The 26,777-nt window shown below is 56.2% G+C and overlaps 1 protein-coding gene across 1 annotated transcript in view; it reads right to left on the bottom strand.

Annotated features, from left to right (window-relative positions):
• Window positions 1–26,777, bottom strand: part of LRP1 (LDL receptor related protein 1) — an 82,784-nt gene that overhangs the window by 28,674 nt on the left and 27,333 nt on the right. Inside the window, exons 9-34 of the mRNA XM_084956113.1 lie at window positions 26,012–26,201; window positions 25,432–25,575; window positions 24,005–24,241; window positions 22,620–22,800; window positions 21,566–21,788; window positions 20,289–20,490; window positions 19,813–19,938; window positions 16,886–17,026; window positions 16,661–16,786; window positions 16,155–16,271; window positions 15,636–15,716; window positions 13,837–14,004; window positions 9,761–9,943; window positions 9,151–9,351; window positions 7,545–7,790; window positions 7,139–7,336; window positions 5,541–5,745; window positions 5,203–5,367; window positions 4,505–4,749; window positions 4,147–4,278; window positions 3,424–3,651; window positions 3,019–3,193; window positions 2,839–2,933; window positions 2,430–2,579; window positions 2,166–2,306; window positions 1,758–1,892 (exon numbers count right to left, since the gene is read on the bottom strand). Coding sequence (XP_084812239.1) covers window positions 1,758–1,892; window positions 2,166–2,306; window positions 2,430–2,579; window positions 2,839–2,933; window positions 3,019–3,193; window positions 3,424–3,651; window positions 4,147–4,278; window positions 4,505–4,749; window positions 5,203–5,367; window positions 5,541–5,745; window positions 7,139–7,336; window positions 7,545–7,790; window positions 9,151–9,351; window positions 9,761–9,943; window positions 13,837–14,004; window positions 15,636–15,716; window positions 16,155–16,271; window positions 16,661–16,786; window positions 16,886–17,026; window positions 19,813–19,938; window positions 20,289–20,490; window positions 21,566–21,788; window positions 22,620–22,800; window positions 24,005–24,241; window positions 25,432–25,575; window positions 26,012–26,201 — 4,435 coding nt within the window. The remainder of the gene's footprint in view (window positions 1–1,757; window positions 1,893–2,165; window positions 2,307–2,429; window positions 2,580–2,838; window positions 2,934–3,018; window positions 3,194–3,423; window positions 3,652–4,146; window positions 4,279–4,504; window positions 4,750–5,202; window positions 5,368–5,540; window positions 5,746–7,138; window positions 7,337–7,544; window positions 7,791–9,150; window positions 9,352–9,760; window positions 9,944–13,836; window positions 14,005–15,635; window positions 15,717–16,154; window positions 16,272–16,660; window positions 16,787–16,885; window positions 17,027–19,812; window positions 19,939–20,288; window positions 20,491–21,565; window positions 21,789–22,619; window positions 22,801–24,004; window positions 24,242–25,431; window positions 25,576–26,011; window positions 26,202–26,777) is intronic.

Here is a 26,777-nt window from a genome sequence, read left to right as displayed (position 1 = left end):
CATGGGCCTCAATGACACCCCTTAAGCTTGGCTTCTGTTACCTTCAAACCCATTTTCCTCTGCTTCTCTCTCTTTTTTTTTTTTTTTTTCCTTTTCTTTTCTTTTTACGGCCATACCTTTGGCATATGGAAGTTCCCAGGCTAGGGGTAGAATCAGAGCTGCAGCTGCCCGCCTACGTCACAGCCACAGTCACAGCCACACCAGATCTGAGCTGCATCTGCAACCTATGCTGCAACTTGCGGCAACACTGTATCCTTAGCCCACTGAGCTGGGCCAGGGATTGAACCCATGTCCTCACAGACATTATGTTGGGCTCTTAAGCCACAGTGGGAACTCCTCTGCTTTCCTTTTGGTATCTTCCCCCAGACAGAATAACCTCCCCCCCAACACATGTACACACCCTAGTGTGGGACCTAGGGGCTGGAGCCTGGGCAAGCTCACCAGTCTGGAAGAGAGGAAAGGAGACCACAGCTCTGGGAAACCACTTGAGAGACCTCTAATGGCCACAAGAGGGCAGCAGAGACCTGGCTTTCTCTCCATTCTGCTGTCCAGTTTGGCCTCACTCCACACAACACTGTACCCCCCAAAAGAAGAATCTGGGGGAGGTTCAGACCAAACAATAGGACTAGATGACTCCCAAATCTAGATTTCCACCTTAGTTTCCTCTTGGTTCTTGTCCGTCTGGTCTGTGCCATACCCTGTCTCCAACATCCCTCTCCTGAGCCAACCTCCTACCCAGGTGTCCCATTTCTTAGGCAGCATCACTATCCACGCACCCCAGAATCCTCCCTTGCCTCTATGCTTTCATATAGCATGCCCCCAAATGAATCCCTAAATAGCTCCTGGTTGCTCAGGTTCCCTGATAAAAGGGATTCTTGGTTGAGTGGGTCTGGGCAGACCCCAAACTCTGAAGTCTTCCCTTGAAAAATTCCAGGGCAGATGAGCATATTCAAGGCTCTGAGAAGTTCTGCCGCAAAAAACCACTTAAACTTTGCTCAACCCAGCGTTTCTTTCTGTAACATCTACCACATCAAAGAGGGAGGTTCCCAGGAGTGCACTTTGGGAAATGCTGTCCTGGGGCAAGCTTGTAAATCAGTCAGCAAGTTCTTGTGAAATGTCTCTGAGTTTCATCCCTTCTCTCCAATCCAGCTGCTAAGCCCCAGCCTCGGCCCCATCTCCTAACACTGGGATTACGCTAATAGTCTCCTGACTGGTCTAACTGCCTTGGTTTCTCTTCTTCCTCGCCAGCCGGCTCTCTGCCGCCAGGTTAATCTGCCCCAAACACCACTTTCCAGACTCTCCGGGCTGAGAACTGGGGGAGCCCCGCCCACCCCACACCTTCACCCCTGACTCCCACGCCCTGCCCACCACCTGGTTGGCCCCCTCCTGGGGCTCTGGACCCCTCGCCTTGCAGATCATCTGCCCCTTAACTCCTTTGAACCACACTCACACCCTACATGCCGTAGAAAACCCAGCTCCGATGTCTCTTTCTCCAAAATGTTACTGAAGTCAGAGCCGCTTCATGTTGGCCCTCCTCCCCTCTGGTTAAGGCTGCAGATACAGGGACAGGGACTTCTGCCCCTGGCTTCCCCACAGCAACCAGCGGCAGGCACTGTTACGCATCTAACTGGAGGCATTTAACACACCAGGAGTGCAGTCCCGCCCCCAAGGTGAGAGGAGGAAAGTGGGCCGTAGAGAAGCATGGGTTGGGGTTGGGGGCTGGGGCCAAGGCGGGGAGGAGAGGCAGGGGCACTGACCCTCGCAGGCCTGCTGGCCACTCCGGAGGCTGTAGCCGGCGGTGCACATGCAGGAGCGGGTGGTCTCCGACGTGGGCAGGCAGAGCTGGGAGCAGTCGCCGTTATTGACACTGCAGGGGTTGGTGCCCTCGTGGTCTGGGGGCGGGGGTGGGGGAAGGCCGAGGGGAAGGGTTAGTGGTCCTCCTCAGGGCCTCGGGGTCAGGCTTGTGCTGCCTGGGGACAGGATGGTCACCCCTTCACCTGGACCACCCAACCCAGCTCTCAGGTCTTCTGTCTTGCAGGGTGGTGGGCAGAGCCTCACCTGTGTCCACTCCCGCTCAATTGCCCATGGCTCCTGCAGCCCCTCCTGGCCACAGCCCCGACCCCTGTCACCCTGGCCCACCGTCCCTGGCCCTCAGCCCTGCTCACCCAGCTGGATGCTCTCATCATAGACCTTCATGTGCATGACCAGGGTGGTGCTGTTCCTCAGGACCACGGACCCTGAGCCGTCAGCCTTGTTGCAGGTGCCCATCTTCTCCGACACCTGATCTGCCCACCACAGCTTGTCCCCTGGGTTGGAAGGAGGGGATGAGAGCCTGGGCGAGGCCCCTCCCTAGGCCAGCCCTGTCTCCCCTGCCAGTTGGGCCCCTGCCCGCTCCGCTCCCACCCCTGTTCCCATCCGGTGGCCCTCACCCATGATGGCCAGGGCGGTGGCCTTGCCCAGCTGGCTCCACATGGCATCGATGACCTCCAGCCCACTCCCGTCCAGGTTGCAGCGGTTGATGGTGTGATTCTTGGAGCTGATCCAGTAGAGTTTGCTTTCCGGGAAGTCGATAGCCAGGCCTGGAAGAGGGTAGTGTCATGGCCAGAGAGCCTGGCCCCGGGGCTGGGGGCCAGGGACCTGACCCAGCTGGGCCTCTCATCTCCGGGGATGGACACAGAGTGTGTGTGAGGGCTGTGTAGCCTGGGAGGAGGGTGGGGAGAACATGTACGAAGCTGGAAGTTTGGGGAGACAGCGGGGCAACTGTGGGAACCCTGAGAGCATCTCCCGGTGGAGGAATTAGGGAAGGAAGGGAGGCAGGGCAGCAGGGCAAGTTCGTACCCACGGGGCCCCTCTGGCCACTGAAGAGCAGGGTGCGGTTGCTGCCGTCCATGTTGGCCATGCTGATGTTGTCACCGTCTGTCCAGTAGAGCTTCCTATGGGGCGGTGGGTGGGTGTCAGGAAGTCCTCTTCTTCCCCCGCCCCATGCCCCATGCTCCCCACCCAGAGCCCTGGACGGACCCGCGCAGGGGGTGGACCACCAGGCCGTGGGGCTGCTCCAGGCCCTGCACCACAGCGTTCTTGAAAGAGCCATCCAGCCGGGCCACGTTGATCTGCTTCTTGTTGGTGTCGTAGCTCGTCCAGTACAGGTTTCGGGACACCCAATCGACAGCCAGCCCGTGGGCATTTGGCAAGTCTGGGGGACACGGTGGGGAGTTGCGGTTGGGTGTTTGCAGGACATAGATCAGGGGGCTTGAGGGGAGGGGGCTGGCTGGATTTCTGGGGGAACAGGGGACAGGACACCAGGAAAAGGATTTGGAGAAGGGAGAGCAGGACCGAGGGGACCAGGGCATGTGGGCTGCAACCAGGGCTGAGTGGGCGGTACCCACGCCCAGTGGAGGGGGAGGGCCAGGGCCAGGACAGAACCTGCAGAGACGACTGTCTCCACGCCCGTGCCGTTGATGAAGGCCCGCTTGATGGCCTGTGTCCGCACGTCGGACCAGTAAACGCGCTGCTCGCGGGCGTCGTAGTCCAGCACGGTGACGTTGTCAATATCGGGCACCGTGAAGGAGATGATGTAGTTGTAGTAGGGGGCGTCCAGGTCCACACCCCGGATCTCCATCTGACGTGCGTACAGCAGGAACTTCTTAAACTCTGCGGGCACGGGGCAGGTCATTGAGGGCAGCCCCCTGCCTCCATGTGTCCCCCCTACCCAGATTCCCCTGGTTCCTTCCGTGTGCTTCTGGCACTTTCCTGCTGGAACCTCTCCTGTTAGGCCCCTCCCGTGGGGGACAGTCTACCTTTTTTTTTTTTTCTTTTTAGGGCCACACCTGTGGCATATGGAAGTTCCCAGGCTAGGAGTCCAATTAGAGCTACAGCTGCTGGCCTACGCCACAGCCACAACCACGCGGGATCCGAGCTGCGTCTGCGACCTCCACCACAGCTCCCGGCAACACCAGATCCTTAACCCACTGAGCGAGGCCAGGGATCGAACCTGCAACCTCACGGATACTAGTCAGGTTCTCGACACACTGAGCCACGACGGGAACACCTGGGACTGTCTACCTTCACTTACAACCCAGAGCTTGGGTACCTGACTGGGTCCCCTTCAGCCTCGGTTTCCCCCTGGCGCTGGGCGGGGCCTCCTACCATAGCAGGTGGTGTTGTCCTTGTGGAGCTTCATGAGGTGCGGGCAGGCGCAGGAGACGGTCCGGTTATAGTTGATGAGACACAGGTGGGAGCAGGGGCCCCGGCCTCCATTGGCCTCACAGGGATTGGGAGCTGGGCGGGGAGAGAGGAAAAGCAAGACCATTGGTGACCCGCCCTACCTGGCCTTGCTCACCCAGCCCACCCCCTCGCCACCCCCCCAACCCCGTTCCAGCGCCGCCTGCTATGTCTGCTGCCAGACCCGCCTCTGTCAGCAGGCTGGCCACCTGCCGTCCCAGCACAGACCCCTGCCCCCTCGGGGGCTTCTACAGAGGCTGTGGGCTGAGTCCTGGCCCCTTACCCATGGGCTGGCGAGAGGGGTGGTACACCTGCAGGTCAAAGGGCTGGGTGTTGGTCCTCTGTACCACGGTGACATTGTGGCCGGTCCACTTGTTGGCCTTGGCCAGCGTGTTTGTCCGCCAGTCCGTCCAGTACACCTCGCCGCCATACAGTGTCACTGCAAACGGGTGTGACAGGAACTCGTGTCCCCGAAGCACCTCCATGTGACCGGAGCCGTCGTAACGGGCTGAGTAAATGGCGTCTGACCTGAGAGCGGAGTCGGGGCAGAGTGAGGAGCTGACGGGCGTCTCAGCCCTTGGGGCGTGTGCCCTGGGGCTCCCACCCTCCATGCCCCCCACCCCCCAGCCCACGGCGTGGTGCCCGCAGTGCAAGAACCATGCGGGATCCCAACTCTGCCCCCAATTCCCAGAGTCTTCCAGCTCGTGTCTCCCCAGGGACCCTGTCAGCACCCAGGGCTGCGGTAAAAGTTAGAAAAAGGCACTGCTTTGAGGAGATCAGCTAGAAAAAGCCTCCCCTTCCCCTGGGCCCCCAGATGTGTGAGCAAGGACGGCACTGTGCTCCAGCCCTCGGCCGGCACTCCTTGGCCCATGGTTCTGGCTCCACTCCCCCTCATGGCTGCCAAGTCCTGGGACCCTTGCCTTCCATCCCTGAGGGGGAGAGGAGGGTGGTGGCCTCCCAGGTGGGATGCAAGGCACTGACCTGGCGTCGATCCAGAGGATGCGCTTCTCCAGGTAGTCCACGGTGAGCCCGTTGGGCCAGCCCCCGGAGCCCGTCTCCCGGTGGATGGTGCGGCGCCCGGCCCCACTCATGGAGGCCGCCTCGATGCGGGGCAGGCTGGCATCCCAGTCCGTCCAAAACAGGATCCTGGGGAGTAGGGAGGGGGTCAGGAGGGCCAAATTGGGGGTCTGGGGGAGAGGTTGCGGTAGGATCCTTGGTGAAGGGTGCAGAGAGCATGGAGGAGAAAGGTATGCCTGGGCTGGGTGAACGAGGCTTCAGGGGGCTGGTGGGGCCAGAAGAGGGCTGGGTGGGGTCCTCACCCATCCCGGGGATCCAGTGCGATTGCCCTTGGGTGCTCAATGTCACCGGCCAGCAGGGTGGTCCTAAGGGTCCCATCCAGCTTGGCTACCTCGATCTGGTCCAGGTTACTCTCCACCCAGTAGATGTTGCCTGCAATCCAGTCTACAGCCAGGCCCTCGGGTGTGGCCAGGCCGTACTGAATCACCACCTCAAAACTGGTCAGGGCTGGAGACGAGAGGTCACAGGAGATTAGAATCACCTGGGGTGGGGTGTCCTCACGCTATTCTAGGAACCCTGGATAACTCACCCTCAACCCTCTACCAATATCTCTGGTGTGTCCAGAGAACCCCCACTCTCCTTACCCAGGCCCCCTGCCCCAGGAGATCAAGCTGAAGCCTGGCTTCCAGAACCCCAGAGGAAGGGGTTTTTGCCTGCAACTCTCTGAGAGTAACCCCCGGGAGTAGGTCATAGCAGAGGGTGAGAGTCTTGGGAGGCAGACCTAGACTCAATATGAGGCAGATAGACAGTCATTCCACAGACAGTCCCAGAGCCTTTTCTACTGTAACACTCCCTCACTCTCTCTATATATATGCATACGTATAAAATTACTTTAGAAACTGTTAGGTGGTGTGAATATTATCAGTCTACTTGGCCTTCCCTGTTAATAGACATTTGAGATAGTTTCAGATTTTCTCTACTACAAATACCAACTCCTTTAGTCAAATGTGCTTTTTTCAAGTCTTTGCTCAGATGTTGGCTTCTCAGGGAGCCTTCCTTGACCATTCAAATTAAATGTTACCCTCATTCTCCTGACTGACCCCTTTCTCTCTCTCTCTCTCTTTTTTTTTTTTTTTTTTTTGCTTTTTAGGGCTGTACCCGCAACACATGGAAGTTCCCAGGCTAGGTGTTGAATCGGAGCTACAGCTGCTGGCCTACACCACAGCAACAGCAATACAGCATCCAAGCCGCGTCTGCGACCCACACCACAGCTCACAGCAATGCCAGATCCTTAACCTACTGAGTGAGGCCAGGGATCGAACCTGAAACCTTACGGTTCCTAGTCGGATTCGTTTCCGCTGCCACAACAGGAACTCCTGACCCCTTTCTCTTTATCCACGGCACTCCCCTCATCACAGTCTGTCCTGTATTTATATCTGAAGTTCCCACTGGTGTGTAAGCTCCATGAGGGCAGATATTTGGCCTAGCTCCCTGCCATCTCCCAGGTCCAGTGTGTGTGGCAGGTGCACACTCAGGAGCGTGTGTTATTATTAATCCAAGGAAGTCTGTGATGGGTGAGGCAGCCTTGGGACAGAAGGCAGGATTCAGGTACCCCACCCCTAAATGGCTTTTTTCTTGCAAGCCTGCAATTCTGGCCGTTCCAAAGAAAGGCTGATCATTTTGTTAATTATCAGGCTGGCAGCTCTGCTGACGATAATTATGGGGCGTCAGGCACCGAGACCCACAGCAAAATCTAACCCAATTAACGAGAGTGTGGGGGATAGGGGAGCTAAGGGCCTCTGCTCTGGGCAGCCTGCATCTGGTCCCCTGGTTCGGAGCGCCCAAGGGCCCCGTCTGGGTGCGCTGCGCCTGGCGTCAGTCCCAGGCAGGGGGCAGTCACCTCCGTTGTCCAGCAGCTTCCCGCGGTAGATCTTGTCCTCCACCACGTCGGTCCAGTAGAGGGCGCTCTGGCTGAGGTGGAAGTCCAGGGCGATGGTGTTGCGCAGCCCCGGCACCAGGACGCTGTAGTCCCCTTTGTGAAGGTCAATGCGACGGATCTCATGGCGGTTGGAGAAGATGATAAACGGCTTGAAGGGGTCTGGGGAGGGGTGTGACAGGAGTCACAAGGGGCCCGTTGCATTGGAGCCGCCCTGCCCGGGGGCAGGCAGGGTCTCTGTGGGCCCTGGCACTGGGCCTGGATGGAAATCTCAGCCTCTGGCATTTGGCCACCCAAGCCCAGCTCGCTGCTGCTCAGGGGCCTGCCCCAGCCTGCCTGGCTGCCCGGCCACCCCTGACCCGCATCTCACCCAGGCTGCGGCAGCTCTCGCCATCAGGCTCCAGCACCCAGCCCTCGTAGCAGGAGCACTTCACGCTAAACTTGTTCTGGTCGCACTTCTGGCTGCACTTGAGGTGCTTGGCACAGTAGCTCTGGATCTGGCAGGTATGGTTGTCAGGCCCCAGCTCCATGCCCAGAGGGCACGAGCACACAATGCCTTCGCCAGGTGCCACCGAGCAGTTGTGGCTGCAGCCACCGTTATTCAGGGAGCACTGGTCTGGGGGGTGGAGAGCAGTGGACAGTTTCGGGGTCAGGATCCGGAAGGAGGCAGACCACACGGCCTGGCTGGGCCCCAGTCCCCAGCAGCAGAGACAGAACCCTGGCACCCTGCCTGTGGCATCCTTCTTTCCATTCCTCTGCCCTACTGCTTCCCAGGTTCCCTCGGGACCAGAGTTGGGATCCCAGCACGCACCACGTGGGATCAACCCTCTCCTTCCCCCGAGGAGCACACCCACATCACGGCCCAATCTCTCTCTGGCCTCTATTTCCCTGCCCCTTCTTCTTTATTTTTATTTTATTTTATTTTATTTTATTTTTTGCTTTTTAGGGCTGAACCTGCAGCATATGGAAGTTCCAGGCCAGGGGTTGAATTGGAGCTGCAGCTTCTGGCCTATGCCACAGCCGCAGCAACATGGGATCTGAGCCATGTCTGAGACCCATACCACAGCTTAAGGCAACACAGGATCCGTAACCCACTGAGCGAGGAGGCTAGGGATCTAACCTGCATCCTCATGGATACTAGTCAGATTCCTAACCTGCTGAGTCACAACAGGAACTCCCTCTGCCCCTTCATTTTTTGTTTTTGTTTTTGTTTTCTTTCTTTCCTTTCCTTTTTTAGGGCCACATCTGCAGCATATGGAAGTTCCTAGGCTAGGGATTGAATTGGAGCTGCAGCTGTTGGCCTACATCACAGCCACAGCAATGTGGGATCCAAGCCACATCTGTGACTTACACCACAGCTCAAGGCAATGTCGGATCCTTAACCCACTGAGCGAGGCCAGGGATCGCACCCGAAACCTCAGGGATCCTAGTCAGGTTTGTAACCCACTGAGCCACATGGGAACTCCCTTCCTGCCCCTTGAGCCCCAGCTTTTTGTCTCTCTCTGGGAGGGTCCTCTTCCCTCAGTCTCTCCTGATGTGGGTGATGTGGGTTGGGGTGTAGTAGGGAATGTCCTGCCCCTGACACACCCTGGGACCTGCCAGCCCTGACCGATGACCCGTCAGCCTTTCCCAGGGCAGGCCCTTATCTCCCACTCCTCTCCTCCAAAGAAGCCAATGACGCTCTGCCTGGCTCAGGGGAGATAAGGTGGCTCTGCTCTGCTCCTCATCCCCAAGTCACACCATGTGGCCCTCCCTGACCCCTATTCTTTTGATCTTGCATGCACACCCCTCCCCCCGCCTCCTTGCTCCCTCGAAGGATAAGGAGCCTGCACTGACCACACAGACCTCCCCGCAACCCAGAGCTGCCCTGTCCTATTTCCTAGTCTCTCCCCTCGGAGCATGTCCTGTTCTACCGCCCTAGCCCGGCTCGGACTCCTCATCCAGCCCCCCAGCCCGCTCCCTGGCGGGGGCCTCACCGCAGAGCTCGCCCTCATCCGAGCCGTCTCCACAGTCGTCGTTGCCGTCACACAGCTTGTCAGGGGGCAGGCAGACTGAGGTGTTGTTGGCGCAGGGGTGCGAGGGTGGCCGGCAGGCCAGAGACTCACAGTTCTCCTCGTCCGAGTTATCCTCACAGTCGCTGTCACCGTCACACACCCATGCTTTGCTGATGCACCGAGCTGGGGGACGGGCAGGGTATCAGGGGCCAGGCCCGGGTCATGGGGCTCTCTGTGTCCTTCCCAGCCCCATGGGGCTTCTCTAATAGGGGTCACGACTACAATGCCTTAGGGTCCGCTAGGAACCTTGAGGCTTTTTCTATCAAACTCACTTGGACAACAAAGGAGGCAGGAATCTGCAGGAGGTGCTAAAGCTCAACGCTGATGAGTGTTTGGGCTCCCAGGGCCCTTCCTGCAGGCCTGGCCCCTTCAATACCTTCTCCCCCCAGGCGTCAGGCACAGGCTTTTTCTGTGCAGCCTTCTGCCTCAGTGTCCCCACCCCACCCCTCACGGGACAGTGACTCCCTCGCCCCGGCTCTGCTCTCAGTACAGTCTCCTCCTGTCCATGTTGTTTCCCTTTCCTTTTCTTTACCGGAGTCCTTGCAGCCAAACTTGACATTAGGGTCACAGACGTGGGTCACTCCCTCACAGCTCTTCTCATCACTGGAGTCCATGCAATCAGTGTCCCCATCGCAGCGCCACCGCAGGGGGATGCACAGACCATCCAGCCGGCACTGGAACTCATCATTGTGGCAGCCGCCAGGAGGCCTTGTGGCTGGGGGGGGAAAGGTAGGGGTCATGGGGGGGGTCGTTAAGGGCTCCAGGTCAGCCACTCTCATCTCTACCTTCCTAGCCCCCTCCTGCTAAGCCTAGCCTGGGGCTAGGAGCTGAGCCAGGGCTGGAGAGTTCTCTGAGTCCTGCTGACCTCCTCGAAAGCACTAACTCAGAATCAGGGCAATTACACCTCCCAGGATTCCGGAAATCAGCTTGTCTAATATTATTTTACACACAAGAGCTCCGTTAGAGAAGCAGTTTGCTAGACCAAAGTTCAAATGTCCCCACCTTGGCCTAGCCTCCGTTCCATTCACTCCACAAACACTTACTGTGCACCTACTGTGTGCCAGGCACTGCTCTGGGTGCCAGTATGAACAAGAAAAAGTCCTTACCCTTATGGAGCTGAAGTTCTAGTGGGGAAGAGAAACAATGAAGACATGACATAAAAATCCAGAATAGAACTGCAGGTAGCACTCAAGTACATGCAGACAAAGCCAGATCAAGGCCAGGGAAGATGGGATGCCACTTAGCTAAGACAGCCAGGGAAGGCCCCTAAGCCGATGTTGAGCAGAGGCCTGAATGACATGAGCTGTGAGATTACCTGGCAGAGGGAACTGCTAGTGCAAAGTCTCAGAGATGGGACCATGCAGGGCATGTTCAAAAAAAATGTCCAGGGCATATTTAGGGCTGCATAGCTGGAGTAGAGTGAAGGAGGAGATGAGTGGCAGGAATGCAGGTCAGAGAGGTTGTGGGAGCCCTGCAGGCCATGGAGCAGGGCTTGGCGTCGATTCTAAGCACACAGGGAGCCAGGGCAGGCTTGAGGGCAGGGCCAGGGAGGGATTTGACTTATATTCTGCAGCATCACTCTGGCTGCTGTGCTGAGATCTGACTCAGGAGGCTGGGGAAGAAGCAGGAGCCGCACCTGGGAGACACAGATGACTGTGCACAAGCCCCCCTGTATACCCACACTCCCCTGCATGCCCTGCTCCCCCACGAGCCCTGCCATTGACATGGTCCATGCTCTTGTCTAGTGCCTGGAATTCAGCAGCAGCCACCAAGCTGATTCTCCTCCCTCAGGGCCCCTAAACTTCTTTCCAATCTAATCTCCTTCCAAGACTGTCTTCTGAAAACATTTCCTACATCTTATCACCTTCCAGCTTTGAGATCTAAGGGTCCCAGTGCCTAACCTGCTTTCAGTTGCTATTGCAATCTGCCCCCCACCCCCTGACCCGGAGGCCCTGCCTCCTTCCCGCTCTCCCCTTCAGTTGGAAGGTTCTCACCCGGCCCTGCTGGCCCCAGCAGGAGTGCTTGGTTTCACCCTCTAGGTCTTACTGCTGGGTTCTTCAGGCCACACTCCCACCCCCGTCTGAAGATCCTCTCCCTTGTCCATTAAACCACAGCCTAATCCCTCATCAGGGATTCAAATCCCACCTCCTCCTGAATGGTTCCAGACCATTCCAGCTCCCAAGCATAGTTAACCACTGTCACCCATCATAACATCCCTGCTCCCACGTGCCGGGCCCGGACGCACCTCCTCTCGCTTCACAGAGGAGGAAGCCCAGGCTCAGAGGAGGAAGCAACTTGAACGTGTTCAAGTTCACTGCGCCCATGAGGGGCAGACAGCTCTTCCCACCACAAGCCTCCAGAAGTCCCCTTCTCAGAATCCCAAGGCACTAGCACTTGTCCCACTCCCCCAGCCCCTGAGACTCGGTTCCTATTTCCTGGGCCTTGGGTGACCCTCCCCACCCTCCCTCTCAGTGCTGGGCCCACAGTGGGTACTCCATGCTTTGAGTACTGTTCCCATTACATGAACCTTAATTCTAAAAGCTTGGTCAGGGGCCAGATGAGGCCTGCACAGAGATTTTGGTCTGTGTTGTTTTTATACTTTTCAAATCATCTGCCAGTTGTTATGGGTTGATTTGTGCTCACCAAGATGCTGAAGTCCTACCTCATGGTACCTGCGACCACCACTTTATTTGGAAATAGGTCTTTCTTTGCAGATGATCAATTTAAGATGAGGTCATTAGGGTGGGCCCTGATCCAACAGGAGCGTGCTTATATAAAGAGGAAATCTGGGAGTTTCCATTGTGGCTCAGTGGTTAACAAATCGGACTAGGAACCATGAGGTTGTGGAGGTTGTGGATTCGATTCCTGGCCTTGCTCAGTGGGTTAAGGATCCGGTGTTGCCGTGAGCTGTGGTGTATGTCGCAGATGTGGCTCAGATCTGACGTTGTGGCTGTGGCACAGGCTGGCGGCTGCAGCTCTGATTCGACTCCTAGCCTGGGAACCTCCATATGCCGTGGGTGCGGCCCTAGAAAAGACAAAAGGACAATAAAAGACAATAAAATAAAATAAATAGGAAATGTGGACACAGTGACAGACAGGCACCCAGCAAGAATGTCTTCATGTGAAGATGAAGACAGAGATTGGGGTGAAGCGGGTACAGGCCAAGGAATGCCAAAGACTGCCAGCAGACACCAGAAGCTCGGGGAGAGGCCTGGACTAGATTCTCCCTCATAACCCTCAAAAGGAACCAACCCTGCCGACATTTTGGTCTTGGACTTCTAGCCTCCAGAACCGTGAACATTTCTGCTATTTAATCCACTTCATTTGTGGTACTTTGTTACAGCATTTCCAGGAAACTAATATACCAATGCTTTAAAACGGAGATTTCAGAGTTCCCGTCATGGCCCATTGGAAACAAATCCAACTAGGAACCATGAGGTAGTGGGTTTGATCCCTGGCCTTGCTCAGTGGGTTAAGGATCCTGCGTTGCCATGAGCTGTGGTATAGGTGGCAGACATGGCTCAGATCTGATGTTGCTATGGTGTAGGCCGGCAGCTGTAGCTCCTATTCAACCCCTAGCCTGGGAACCTCCATATGCCACAGGTGTGGCCCTAAAGAGCAAAACAAAAACAAAACAAAACAAAAAAACCCTGGAGATTTCACATAAAAATCTGCATTTCTGGGAGTTCCCGTCGTAGCGCAGTGGTTAACGAATCCGACTAGGAACCATGACATGAGGTTTCGGGTTCGGTCCCTGCCCTTGCTCAGTGGGTTAACGATCCGGCGTTGCTGTGAGCTGTGGTGTAGGTTGCAGATGCGGCTCGGATCCCGCGTTGCTGTGGCTCTGGCGTAGGCTGGTGGCTACAGCTCTGATTGGACCCCTAGCCTGGGAACCTCCATATGCCGTGGTGAGCGGCCCAAAGAAATAGCAAAAAGACAAAAAAAAAAAAAAAAAAAAAAAAAAATCTGCATTTCTGATTGGCCAGTCCCCGGTCTGCATTCTCCCATGGTAACCATCGGCCAGGGCTGAGAAACCAGCATCTCTCGAGAGGGTCTGTGCTTCCCAGTAAGCCCAGCCTCTGGGGGCCCCTCTCTAGGTCCCAGAGCCCTGGGCACTGGCAATGCCACAGAGCCAGCCCCTCTGTCCTTTGGCCTCCACTGCGCTCAGTCACCCCAACCCCTCTGAGCATCCCTTTTTCAAGCTACCAGCTGTGAAACACAGGCTGCGTGCCTTCCGTGCATCTCACCGAGCCCCCACCTCAACATGATCACCTCACTGTGACGCTGCCGCTGCTGTTATTATCTCCACCTGCAGATGAAACTCACAGGGACCCACAGAGATTGAGTAACTTGCTCAAGGCCACCCAGATAGTAAGTTGCAGAGCTGGAGCTCAAACTCAAGGCCACCCAATGGCGAAGCCCAAGATCTTAACAGTGTGTGACAGTGATATGTCGACAACCTCCCTCTCCCACAGGACTGGAAACTCCTGAAGGATAAGAGCCACGTCTGGGTTATCTCTGGTTCCCAGATGGCGGCAACACATAGCGGGGAGGATGGATGGATGGTGGATGGTCTGGCCCCCACCCCGCTGGTCCCCAGGCACCCACCCTGGTTGGTGCAGTTGGCGTGTGTTTCATCGCTGTAGTCCCCACAGTCGTTGTCCCCGTCGCAGGTCCAGTGCTCGGGGATGCAGCGCCCGCTGTTGCACTTGAACTGGGTGCTAGAGCAAGAGTGGCTGCAGCCAGCCTCGTCGCTATTGTCCCCACAGTCATTGTCTAGGGGGAGGCAAGAGGGAAGAGGCGAGCAGGGAGTCAGCAAGCAGCCTTCTCTGTGACCCCAGCACGGGGCCCCCGCTCCCACCACCCCATTCCCACTCTTGACCCACCCCAACCCCCCACTGAGAAAATAACAAACAGAAAAGACACAGAAACTGCATAGACTGCAGCATGCACCATGGCCCACGGGCGGGGGTGGGCAGGGAGAGGCAGGCGGCACCGGGAGGGCCCTTCCCTGAGTCCCGGAAGTGGGGGGGGAGGGCAGGGACAGGACTCATTCCTTTCCTCTTTTGGCAGGGTCTGGGGAGAGGGGTCTGCTTGCTTTGGGGTAAAGGCGGGATTCCTCTGGTTTTGGAGGAACAGGGGTGGCTGGAGTGGAGGTGAGGCCCTTCTGCTGGCGGGGGCAGGCGGGGGGCGGGGAATGGCTTAATCAGGCCCCACTCTGAGCATCTCAGTGCCTGGCTCACGTGGGGCACTGCCTACAACCAGGAAGGCCAGGGACCACTTCTGGAAGGTCTTGGAGGGTGACTGAGTGAAAGTCCTGCTTTCTAGGCCAGGTGGGTCGGGGCTACCAGACTTTACACGTTCTGGACCCTTTTGGAGAAGACGGGTCTGGCTGTCCCCTTTGGGCTGTGTTCTTGCCTTTTCCAGCTGGCTTTGCTTCTCTAAGGCTCTCCTCCCCCCATGTCCTGGTCTTCCTGTCCCCGCCTCTCTGTCATCCCTCCTGGGAGAGGCGCCCTCTGCCCTCTCTGCTTTCCCTTCCGTTGTTCTCTTTCTCCCTCTGTCATCTCCTCTCTCTCTTTTCTCTTTTGCTTTTCCCTCACATCCTAGGAGCTTTGGGGAGGGGAGCTGCCTGGGGGTCCTGGGAGGCGGCCCGAGGCCAGCCAGGGCTCTAGGGGTGATGGTGCATGTGCTTCTATGCACTGACCGGCAGGCTCAGGACAGGTCTTTTCATCAGAGCCGTCCCCACAATCCTTCTCTGAAACACAGAAACCGCCAGAGCAACCATTGGCACACGAGACACGGCAAAGATGAGGGGCAACCTGGCGCTGACCCAATACATCTTCACACACGTTAGCCAGGGCTCGAGCCCCCTGCTGCAACACGTCACAACACCACACTGGACACAACCAGAGCCCCAAGACGGCACACACACAAAGGTCCACCAGCCCTCGTGGTTCTGGGCTGGCATCACCTGGTCCGGGGCTGACCTCCAGGGGGGCTCTGGAGCCTGGAGCCGGAGCCTAGAGGGTGCAGCAAGGACCCCAGGAGATGGGGTGTGCAGAGAGAAGGGAGCTGGGCAGGGGCGCTCCGGGCTCTGCCCCTCTGGCCCCTCTGGCTCCTCTCTCCGCGGCCCCTGAGCCCCTGCCAGAGGATGGGTAGCTCAGGCCCTGCCTGGGGAGGAATGGCGCTTGCGGGAGATGGGTGGGGTCTCCCCTCGGTCCATCCTGGTTCCCCCACGGCATTTCTGGCTCATCCTCATTTCTCCCAGCCACCCCAGCGGGGCTTCAGTGAACTGGAGGGAGGCCCTGGCTTGATTCTAAAACCCCTTCACCCCCTCCCCCCAGAGTCTGGCTGCAGCTTCTAGCTTTCCTAGGAATTGGGGCAGGTAAAGGGAAATCGCCTCTTACCATTGTCACATCTCCAGTTGATGTTGATACATCTGCCATTGTTGCAGGTAAACTGAGTCAGGGGGAAGCAGGTGGGATAAGCTGTCAGGGAGAAAGGGTAGTCAAGCAGGGTCCTCCAGATTACACAGCATCATAGCACCGAGCAGGTGGGAAAGGGTTCCTCCCCAAACCAGCAGCCCTCAGCCCAGCCAGATGGCGGAGGGAAGGCTAAGTGGAGGTGCCTTGACCTGAATCACCCCCACCCCTCGAAACACCCTTTTCGAGCAACTGGTTACCGAACGTGCTGAGTGCTTTCTGTTCATGATCTCACTGACCGCCCCCCCACATCAGTGGTGTGATGTGGGTACTATTATCCCCACTTTGCAGATGAAACTCACAGGGGCCCACAGAGATGAAGTGACTGGCTCAAGGCCACCCAGGTACTAAGTTGCAGGGTCTCTCCAGCATCCCTGACTCCGGGCGTGTCCTCGTGAGCCCTCCCTTCCCGGGCCAGCTTGGCCTTCCCGCTGTCCCGCTCACCACACGAGGCTGACTCATCAGAGCGATCCCCACAGTCGTCATCCAGATCGCACGTCCAGGAGATGGGGATGCAGCGACCACTGGCACAGGAGAACTGGTTGGGTGGGCAGGTGCGAGCTGGGGACAGGGATGTGAGTGAGTGTTCACAGTCTAGTCCCCACTTTAAACTGTTTTCTTCCCTATTATTCTCTGCCTTTCTGAAGTCCTCCCAAGAGTCTCAAAGCCATTTCTCTTAGCGGTCTCACACGGGACACTTCACCCCATCTCTCAAGGGGCTTCTGGTGTCCTCCAAGCAGAGGATCCACTCGTTCGTTTGTCATCCCCAACCCTGGGCTGTGCTCTGTCCCCTGTGGACAATGGGCCTCCCAGTCACCCCTGTCCTCCTGTCCAATCTGCTCAGGCCCCTCCCCTCTGCCCTGGGTACCTCGAGCTCCCTTCTCTCCCTGGGGCCCCTCTGTCTCCTCTGCCCCAGTAACTGGGGGGTCCCCTGGCCACACCCTCCACACCTGAACACGTGGCATTGGACTCATCTTCACTGTTCCCACAGTCGTTGTCCCCATCACAGAGCCAGCGGTTGGGGATGCAACGGTTGTTCTCACACTTGAAGCGGTCAGAGGGGCAGGTGTGCTGATCTGGGAGGGACAGGTCATGGTCAGCCGGAGGGAGGGGCCCCCAGCTCCCGGGCCGCTACCCCCAGGCCAGCTGTCCCACCCCATGTGGTGGGGACTCACGGCAGAGAGCGGGGGCCTCATCGCTGTTGTCCAGGCAGTCGTTATCCCCGTCGCACTTCCAGCGCTCCTGGATGCAGCGGCTGTTAGAGCAGGCGAACTCGCCCGGCTGGCACTGGGGTGGGGGCACGTAGGATGGGTTTGCTGTGGGCACCACAGGGGTGTGAGGGGAAGGTCAGACGCAGGTCATGGACAGGTGCGGAGCCCCCTGTCCTTTGTTTGCTTGGTTTATGATTTTATTTAGTTTTATTTTTCATGATTTTAAAATAATATACATAAAATAATTTTTTCTAGTGCACTGTTCTTCGTGAACAAATTATCTGGATGGAAACTGCAAGTCTCTCTCAAGCCACAAGGATGATGTTTGCTCTCCTGCTTCCAGGACTTCGATGTGGTGTGAGAATAAAGAGAGCCTAGAGCCCCACTATCCTTTTGTCCCCACCAAGCAGAATGCCCCTTGCCCCTCCCTGCCATCTCCATGAAGTGCCCCGTGGAAGTTGTCTCCAGGGCCTCTGGGTCTTGCCCTGGTCCCTGGACTTTTTATGCATCAACTCTACTAACAGGAGGGAAACAGGTGCCAGAACTCTGCAGGCTCCACGAACTCCACATCTCACCATGACTCCACATCTCACCACATCTCACCATGACTCCACATCTCACCACATCTCACCATGACTCCACATCTCACCACATCTCACCATGACTCCACATCTCACCACATCTCACCATGACTCCACATCTCACCACATCTCACCATGACTCCACATCTCACCACATCTCACCATGACTCCACATCTCACCACATCTCACCATGACTCCACATCTCACCACATCTCACCATGACTCCACATCTCACCACATCTCACCGTGACTCCACATCTCACCACATCTCACCATGACTCCACATCTCACCGTGACTATCTGCCTTCGGCTATCAGCAGTACAATCACTGCATCCCTTGTCTGTCTTTGCACAGGGTGAGCTCCGGAAGCCCAAGATGCCCATGTCAATCCCTGGCCTTGGACCACAGCTCTGAGCACCACCTTTCTGACCCATCTCTCACCCCCTAATCCTGTGGGTCCCAAGGAACACTGGACCTGGAGACTGTATGTGTCCACCTTGCTCCTCATCTCTGCTTCCAGATCATTCTCCCTCTGTCCTCTGAAAAATCTGTGACTTTCACATTACTAGACCACGTGAACCTCTATTTCTACCAGCCCCAGACCACTCCTCATCATTCTCTCTCTCTTTTTTTTTTTTTTTTTTTTTTGGTTGCACTGGTGGCATGCGGAAGTTCCCAGGACAGGGATCGAACTTGCCTCATAACAGTGACCTGGGCCACTGCTGTGACAATGCCGGATCCTTAACCTGCTGAGCCGCAAGAGAACTCCCTCATCTTCCTTAAAGGTTTTCAGCTCCTGTTTCACTGTCACTTTCTCCAAAATCATTCCCTCTTCAATTCTTGGTGATTTCCACATCCGTGTCAATGACCCTTTGCATTACACTGGGCCCACAGCTCCATAAGCTCCTCTCCACCAACGCTCCTGCCCTGCACCTGGCCTCAGTCCCTCACTCTTAGCTATATGCTATGGCCCACTGACCCATTTTCACTTCTGGGATTCTATCCCAAGGAAACCATCCAGAATACAGGAAGGCATGAAAATATGGGAAACAGCACAGCAGGTGATTAAGAAACAGACCCTGGGTCTGACTTTGTGGGTTCAAACCTCTGCTTTAACTTCAGGTTCCAGTTTCTTCATCTCTAAATTGGGGATAATAAAAATACCTTCCCTACAGGATTCAATACTCTAAGGAGAAAATAAGTTACTGCAAGGGGAGTGCGTATAACCATGCCTAGGACATAGTCTGTGCTCAATAAATGCTGACAGTGATTATAACAAAAAACTGGAAATAACACAAACACGCAACAGTAGAGAAATGGTTGAGTAAATTATGGGATGTTGACCAAATGAAATATATTTTTTTCACAATTAGAAAGACTGCTTATGTAGTAATGACACACTGTCCAGTGACAAAAGCACAGAACAGAACAGCATGTGCAGCATGATTCCACTTAATACAAGTAAACATACAGAGAAATTGTGAGACTGTTCCCCAAAATGGTAACAATAGTACCTGTGGAATATGGGGTGATTTGTCCTTTGTCCTTTGTATTTTTCTCTTTTATCCCTTTGTAGTTTTCTACACTGTTTGTTTATATTTACAATGAGCATGACCCATTTTTATTAAAAAATGTGGTTACTTGGAGTTCCCTGGTGGCCTAATGGTTAAGGACTTGGTATTGCACTGCTTTGGCATGGGTCACTGCTATGGCTCAGGTTCAATCCTTAGTCTAGGAAATTTTGCATGCCTTGGGCACAACCAAAAAAAGAAAAGGGCTATTTAAAATAATGAAATACCAACACGCAGAAAATCTGTGGTGTATATGAGCCAAAAGGGGCAGAAAACATTTATATACAGTATGATTCCAGCCGTGTAAAAACCCACCTAAGGAAAAAAGGATGGTGTTTGTTTACCACAATGCTAACAATATAGTCATGCTTGTTGGTGAGATGGGCCTTTTTTCCTCTCCTGTAATTTCCAATATTTTGAACTATTTTTGCATTACTTTAATAATGGGAAAATAAATGTAATGTTTATTAATTAATTAAACATAACAAGTTAATATTTTTCTCTTTCCATAGCTGTTCTGCTTGTCACTCAGTTTCCCCAGTCATCATGCCCTTCCAAACCTCCCGCCCCCCCAGTCATCCCTAAACACCTGCCAGCCTCCAAGCCGTCTGTCATCCCTCACCTCCCATTGTCCCCACAGGGCTCTCTTTGCCTCCTTCATCTCCGATGGGGACCCTGTGGCTCCCTCCTGCTGGGGTCTGCTCCCCCACCTCCCACCCCAGCTGGGCCCCTCGTACCCAAGCAAGTGACACCGTCTTTGTCCAACACCTGGTCCTCGGCGCAGGCACACTGGCGGCTTCCAGGGGTGGCCAAGCACAGGCTGCTGCAGCCGCCATTGTTCACCCGGCATTTGTTGGTACCCACTGTGAAGCAGGGACCACAAGTGGGAGGAGGAAAGAGGGGGAGGACAGGGGATGGGTTATAGCAGGGTCAGGAAAGGCCAGAGAGGGCAGATGAGCGGCCAGGGGAGGAGATGCATTAAAAGGAGGAGACAGAAAGAGGAAATATGCAGAAGTTGAAGAAAAGTAGATGCAGGCATGGTGTGGGAAGGGGAAATGGGAAACACAGAAGGTCAAATTGGGGTGAGAGCCTCCCTTTTTGAGAGCCTCAAAAGTCAGTGCCTAGGATCCCTGAGGAGTGCCTTCAGCCTCTGCAGGAGCCTCAGCCCCCCTTCCAGGTCCCACCCCAACTTCAGCCCCAGCCCCAAGGGTACCTTGCTGCTGCTGGGCATCATACATGCGGATCTCAAAGATGGGGGGTCGCTCGCTGCGCAGAAGGGTCACGATGGGGGGCGCACCTCCTGTGCCCCGTTCCAAGCGGTAGACACTACCACTCCGGTACTCAGTCCAGAAGAGGTAGTTGCCATGGTGACACAGGCCAAAGGCGTGGTTCAGCTCAGGACCCTCGTACACAATCTAGGAATGGAGGGGAGGTTACTAAGCAGCCGGGAGACAAGTGGGGTGCCTCAGGGGAGCCCAGGGGGTCACTCTTTTGTACACTCATATCCATGGCTCGGCTATAGGACTTCTCTCCCCCATCATCCTGGGAAACCCTGAGGGTAAAAGCCTGGCACATAGTGAAGTGCCAGACCCTGAACCCAACAGGATGCTGATGGGGAGCTTGCCCACACTTCTCTCCTAGGTTGATTCATGTTCATTCATATCCCTCCAACATAGGCATGTGTGCATGCATGCGCACACCCAGAGCAGGGAGCAAACAGCCAGAATCCATCCATTTGTTTCTTCATCCAACAAACATTTGCCAGGATCTACTAAGGTAGCACTAAGAAATGGAAGACATGGTCCCTGCACAGGAGATGCCCACTGCCTCAGGAAAGGCACACACAGTCATCCAGGGAAGCAGAGGGGTCTGGAGACGACATCCCAGAGGAAGTGGCCCCTGAGCAGTGTGACAGGTGAGGAACTGGGTGGAGGCAGAAAGATCTGCATGAGCAGCAGCGCAGAGGGCAGCCCCTGTGATGTGTACTGGACTTAAAAGCTGTCTAGTGTTGCTGTACAAGGGCTGGGATGCAACAGGGGAAGAAAGACGACTATAGAGATGGTCAGAGGCCACACCATAAAGGCCTAGACACACACATGGTTCAGGAATGAAGCACGAAGCCACCCAAAAGATAAGCGTGCATACACGTACCATCTCTAGGCACCTCGCACCTATACAGAAGCACATGGTGGAGGCACACGCCGGCGTGTGCTGTGTGCATGTGCACAACCATGTGTATGCTCAGGTGTGCACATGGGCGGTGACGCCTGCAGACCACATGCAGTCAACAGAGATGCTCTGATAGGAGCAATCCTCAAACAAGGCAAGACGGGCACACAGGGGGACACACCCACAGGCTCACAGGTAAACACACACGAAGCACAAAGGCCTGGATGCACACAGATGCCCACACATTCAGACACACAGAGCCTCATCTGCACACAAACATGGTCCAGCAATGCACACGGGAACACCAGCACGCCTGCCCACCTTCCGGTCTGTGCCATTAAGCAGGATGGTCTCGATGCGGTCATAGAAGGCATCCACCCAGTAGAGGCGCCCCGCTGGGATGTCCAGGCTCAGCCCATTGGGCCAAAGCACTGTCTTGGAGGTGACAAAGATGTCTCGGTGTGAGCCGTCCATCCAGGCCCTCTCCAGCCGCCCTCGCCGACTGTCCTTGGGGTCCTCCTCCCAGTCAGTCCAGTACATCCACCTGTGGACAGCGGCTGGTCAGCACCCCCTGGGCCACCCCTGCCACCAGCATCCTCCCCTATAACCCCATCCAGGTGGGCTGTTCTAGAGCCCCTCACGGGGGGTCTTCCTGCCCTGCTCACTCTGACCCGCACATTTCATCCAGCCACTCATTCCTCTATTTGACTCTTGTTGAGTCCCTACAGAGCTGGGCACATTCTGAACAAGGCAGCCACGGCCTCGCTCTTTTGTCTGTCTCACATCCCCAGCCAGGTAGACAGGCAGAAACACGTCCATCAAGAGGGTCACACCCATCAGAGAGCGGTAAAGGTCAGGAAGGACCTGGAGCTGGAGGAAGGGATGGAAAGTGAGTGGGCAGCCAGTGGGGAAGGCCTCTTCGAAGAGGTGGCATCTGAGCTGAGCTGTGAATGCTGAGAAGGAGCCACGCAAATCCTTGGGAGTCCCAGGCAGAAAAATGCCAAGAGAAAAAGCCCTGAGGCGGGAAGAGCTGGGGTGCTGGTTTGCGGAAAGGACATCAGGCAGTGGGGACAGAACTTCCAAGTACAGAGGGTGAGGTCAAACGGGCTGCAGGCAGACCCCGCAGGACCTCAGGGCTGATAAGGCAAGGTAACTCAGGGGAGGGCTCTGAGATGGGGCTAACAGGACCAGAGTGCTCTGAGGGCATAGCTCCCACTGCCCTGAAGATGGGGGCCCCTTTCCCCTTCCCAGCTGGATCCTTGCCCGAGCCTCCCACTTCAGCTTTCCTCCCCTGTCCACTCTTGGTCTCAACTCCTCAGTCCTGGGGCCACACAGTCCCCAGCTCCTCCCACCCCAAGGTCCTGGGAAGACTCACCCATTGAGCGGATCTACCACAATGGCCCTGGGGTGTGTCATTTTGCCCTCGATTAAGGTCTTGCGGGTCTGAGCAGCTTTCTCCAGCCTGGCCACGCTGATGGTCTTCTTGGGCCCATCATCCGTCCAGTACAAATTGTCCCCCATCCAGTCCACAGCCACGCCCTCCACATTGTGGATGCCTGCGGGGAGCGAAGGGGGTAATGAGAGAGAGCCCCTAAGGAGGCTCAAAACTACTTGCCTCTGACCGTTGGGATACCTGCACCCTGGGGCACTTGGCCAGTGGGGAGTAGAGGGAGCCTCCTGGGCCCTGGATGGTGGGTGGAATGGGACGGGAAGTTGGAGGAAGGAGCCAGGGAGGTGGTTTGTGTTGCCACATCTGTGTTGAGGCACAATCTCTCAAAACTGCACATGGCAGCAAGTAAACCTAAGTGACACACGTGAGCTCCTAAAAAGGGCACGTTGGGGCCTGAGCTGAGGATGGGGGAGCTGAAGTAATAGCGTGTGGCTCTGTGTCCAAGTGTGACGCCACATCCCAGGCTTGAAAATCCTGAGTTAACAAAATGAGTAAATTAGGAAGTGATTTTTCACTTAGCCAGAGGCTTCATCCTGAGCTTAAATAGCAATTTCCTGGTATAGGGAACCCCAATATTTTCCTGATGAGGAGTTACTTTTGATTTCCCTAAAGTCTCATGATTGCTGACTGCTGGGGTTCTCTAAGCCACGGTGGTGGATGGGGAGCAGGACAAGGGGTGGTAACCAGCATCAGCCAGACTGATTGGTTGGGAAGCCTGATTATGGGGGCTAGAGTGCAGGTTGGGAGTTCCTAACACGCCACATGGGTGGTGCAACACCCAGGGGCTCACGGCCTCCACACTGGTGGATATTCCGAAGACAATACACTGTTGACCTGCCTGGGCAGCTCAGAGGGAAAAACTGGTTTCAGTGCACAAGACAGTTTTCTCAGGACGTGTACCCATGCAGCTCTTGGCGGCCGTGAGGTCTGGCGGCACATGTGCCGGTGCGCCGGCTTGATTCAGAGCCTCAGGCCTCTCCCTGGCTGTGTGCTGTGTGCAGCTCCAGGGCTCGGAGCCAATGGCAGAGAGACCCTGCATTTTCCCAAGGGCTGGCAAGGACAGCCCACGCTGCCTAACCCATCCATCCTCCTGCCTCTTTTCGGCTCAGCCAAGAAGGGGGTCACCCAGGGGTCAATCTGTCTATCCCCTCATCTCCATGCCAACCAGCCCAGCCAGCCAGTCAGCAAGTGGCTCTCCATGCTGGGAGGGCACTGAGAGAAAGATGTCCAGGCCCCGGATCTCTTCCCACCCCAGGTGGGCACATCCCTCTGGTGCCCAGTCCGCACACATCTCACTGTGGGGTCCTCACCATCCTTCAGGATGGTCTCCCGCTCAGTGCCATCGATCTTCTGGCGGCCAATGAGGTAGCTGGTGGTGTCGGCGAAGTAGATGAAGCCAGTCTCAGCATGGAAGTCCAGGGCTCGGGGGTTCATGAGGTTCTCGATGGGGATCATGTGCTCATCTGGGACCTTGGCCCCCATGTCCATGCCCCGGATGATGCCTGGCCGGCCCTTGCCGTACACGAGGAATAGCTCGTGCTCCGGCTCTAGGTAGGGCAGGCACAAGAAGGGGGGCACGATGTCAGACACATGTGTGTGTGAGAAGGAGAGAGTGCTCACGCGCACACACACACACACACACACACACACACACACACATCACCACCACCTAGCCAATGCCCTGGCAGTACTGGGTCAGGGGATGTGGGGGAAGAGGGTCTGAATCACATGGACAGACACATGAACACGTAAGGTCCAGGGAACAACACCCTGAGGGGCTTCCCTACGCACTCTAGGGGTGGGAAATGGGACAAAAGCAGCAAGTAGCATGTTTTCAGTAAGTGCCCACTGTTGAGTAAAAGTTCGTGGCCGAAATATGTTGGAATCTGATCACTTTTGACCACTTCCTCTGCTATCATCCTAGTCTAAGCCACATCACTTCTTGCCTACGCCGCAGAAATAGCCTCCTGCCACTTCCCCATGGCCCATCCTCCAGCCAGCAGCCAGCATAAGCTTCTGTACAAAGGTGAATTGAATCTGTAAAGTCACCAAGGGCTTCTCATCCCAGTTAGAATACAACCCAGCCTCCTTCCTTATCTCCCCTCACACGGCTCAGCCTCCCGCATCCGCACGGTTCTCCAGCAGCAAGCTCACACCGGCCGCTGCGCCTTGGCACTGAAGATGCCCTCTGCCAGAATGCTCTTTCTTCAGGTACATGACACCTGATTCACTTCCTCACTTCACAGAGTGCTTGGCTCTAATTTCACCTGTCCGCTGTCTAGACGGGAGCCCTCATGGTCCTCGTTAACCCTCTGCTCTACTTTATTTTCTTCCTAACAGCTACCACCACCCAAAGTTATTTTTATGGGTCTGTCTGCCTCCCCTGCCAGACTCTAAGCTCCATGAGGCCAGAGATAACATTTATCTTATTCACTGCTGAATTCTCACCGCAAGACAATGCGGACACACAGTGCATGCAGTAGACACTTGCTGAGTGAATGGAGGGATGAAGGAACAAAGGCACCAGCTGACAGTCTTCTATGGAGCCTGAGTGGGTAGTGGCAAAGCCCTGCTCTTGGATGTGAGTTCCAGTCACCTGCTCCTCACTAGCGGAGACCTTTGGCTAAATTCCTCCATCTTCCTGCATCTCAGACAGAAGTAGCCAGGCTATGGGAGGCAGACCTGGACCCCCGCCCACTCAGCCCAACAGGCACAGCAGCCCATCCCTGTCACTCACTCTTGCACGACTTCCCATCACTGCCCAGGCTGAAGCCGGAGCGGCAACGGCAGGTCCGAGCCTTGTGGCTGTTGGCCAGCAGGCAGATGTCAGAGCAGCCGCCGGGCTTCCCATACTGGTCATTCTCGCAGGCATGGCTCCTCACTGGGGCAGAGTGGAGAGCAGGTCAGGACCCCTCGAAGCCCCCGTGCAGGCCTTAAGAAGGCTTCCTGAAGTCTGCCCACACTCCCCCAGCTGCGGTCTTTGGGTCTGATGTCCCTTTTGAGGATTTGAAAGCCACAGGATGGAGGAGTCCTCTGCCACCAACACCACTGTGCTTCAGACTCTTGGGTGGGGACTTCTGTGGTCAGGGGAAAGTCACGCTGTTGCCCACAGCCAGGTGCTTCTACTCTAGAGCAGCCAGGGCACTGGAAGGGGTGATCGAGCCCCGAGTAAGGGGCTCCCTGGGGGTGGGATCTGGAGGTTAAGGGGTAGGAAGGAGTCGTCAGGGGAAGCAGCCTGGAGTAGGTCGCTGGGAGACGCCGTCATGACAGGAGAGAATCGGGGGTTCCCACAGGAGAGTCCCCGGGGCCCCGTTCACCTCGGGGCTGACGCCGCTGGTGGTAGATGTGCAGAGCCCCTCCCTTGTCCACACGCGTGACGACCTGGTAGTCGGTGCTGTTGAAGCGGTTCACACGGATCACGCTCGTCTTCTGCTGGGCGTTGGCGTTGTCCGAGTTGGTGGCGTAGAGGTAGTTCTCAAACACGGTCAGGCCGTAGAGATGCTCGATCTGACGTGGGTGGGCAGGAGAGCGTGAGAGGAGAAAGGAATCCTCCCTCTGCCCCGGGAGAGCCCCCCAGCCTCTCGCCCAGACTCATTCCACAGCCTCCCTCCCATCTCCTCCGCCTGGACTCCCCTGTCAAATCCCACCCATCCTTCACAGAGCACCTCCTTGAAGGGCTTCCGGGCTCTTCTAACGGGAGACGACGACAACGGTCTCAATGTCCACATTCCATTTCTGGCTGTTAGCCAGTGTCTGGTGATGCCCATTCTGCCCAAACCCCTCGTGATGCCCATTCTGCCCAAACCCCTCGAGGGCAGGATCTACGTCCCTCCCAGAATCAGGCACACAGGAGGTGATGGGATAATTCTGCACTGAACTGGCGTTAGGGCCTACCCTCTGTCCACAGAGAACATTCTTAGCCCACCTCCAGCTCCCAGCTTTTGGGAGGGTTGAGAGGGCAGACTGGCCCCGAGCAAGCCCTGTAACATCTCCTACTACCTGAATAATGTAGCTAAGGTAACCAACCCTCCCAGTTTGTCCAGGACTAAGGGATCTGCCAAGGGACTGTAAGGGCTGACACTA

Source organism: Sus scrofa, chromosome 5 (assembly GCF_054392235.1).
Source record: "Sus scrofa isolate SSC_HxYL_T2T_F1_AM1 chromosome 5, Sscrofa_HxYL_maternal_Yorkshire_Landrace_v2.0, whole genome shotgun sequence".
Lineage (NCBI taxonomy): Eukaryota > Metazoa > Chordata > Mammalia > Artiodactyla > Suidae > Sus > Sus scrofa.
The sequence above is the reverse complement of the archived record's forward strand: the minus strand, read 5'-3'. Positions and strand labels throughout refer to the sequence as shown.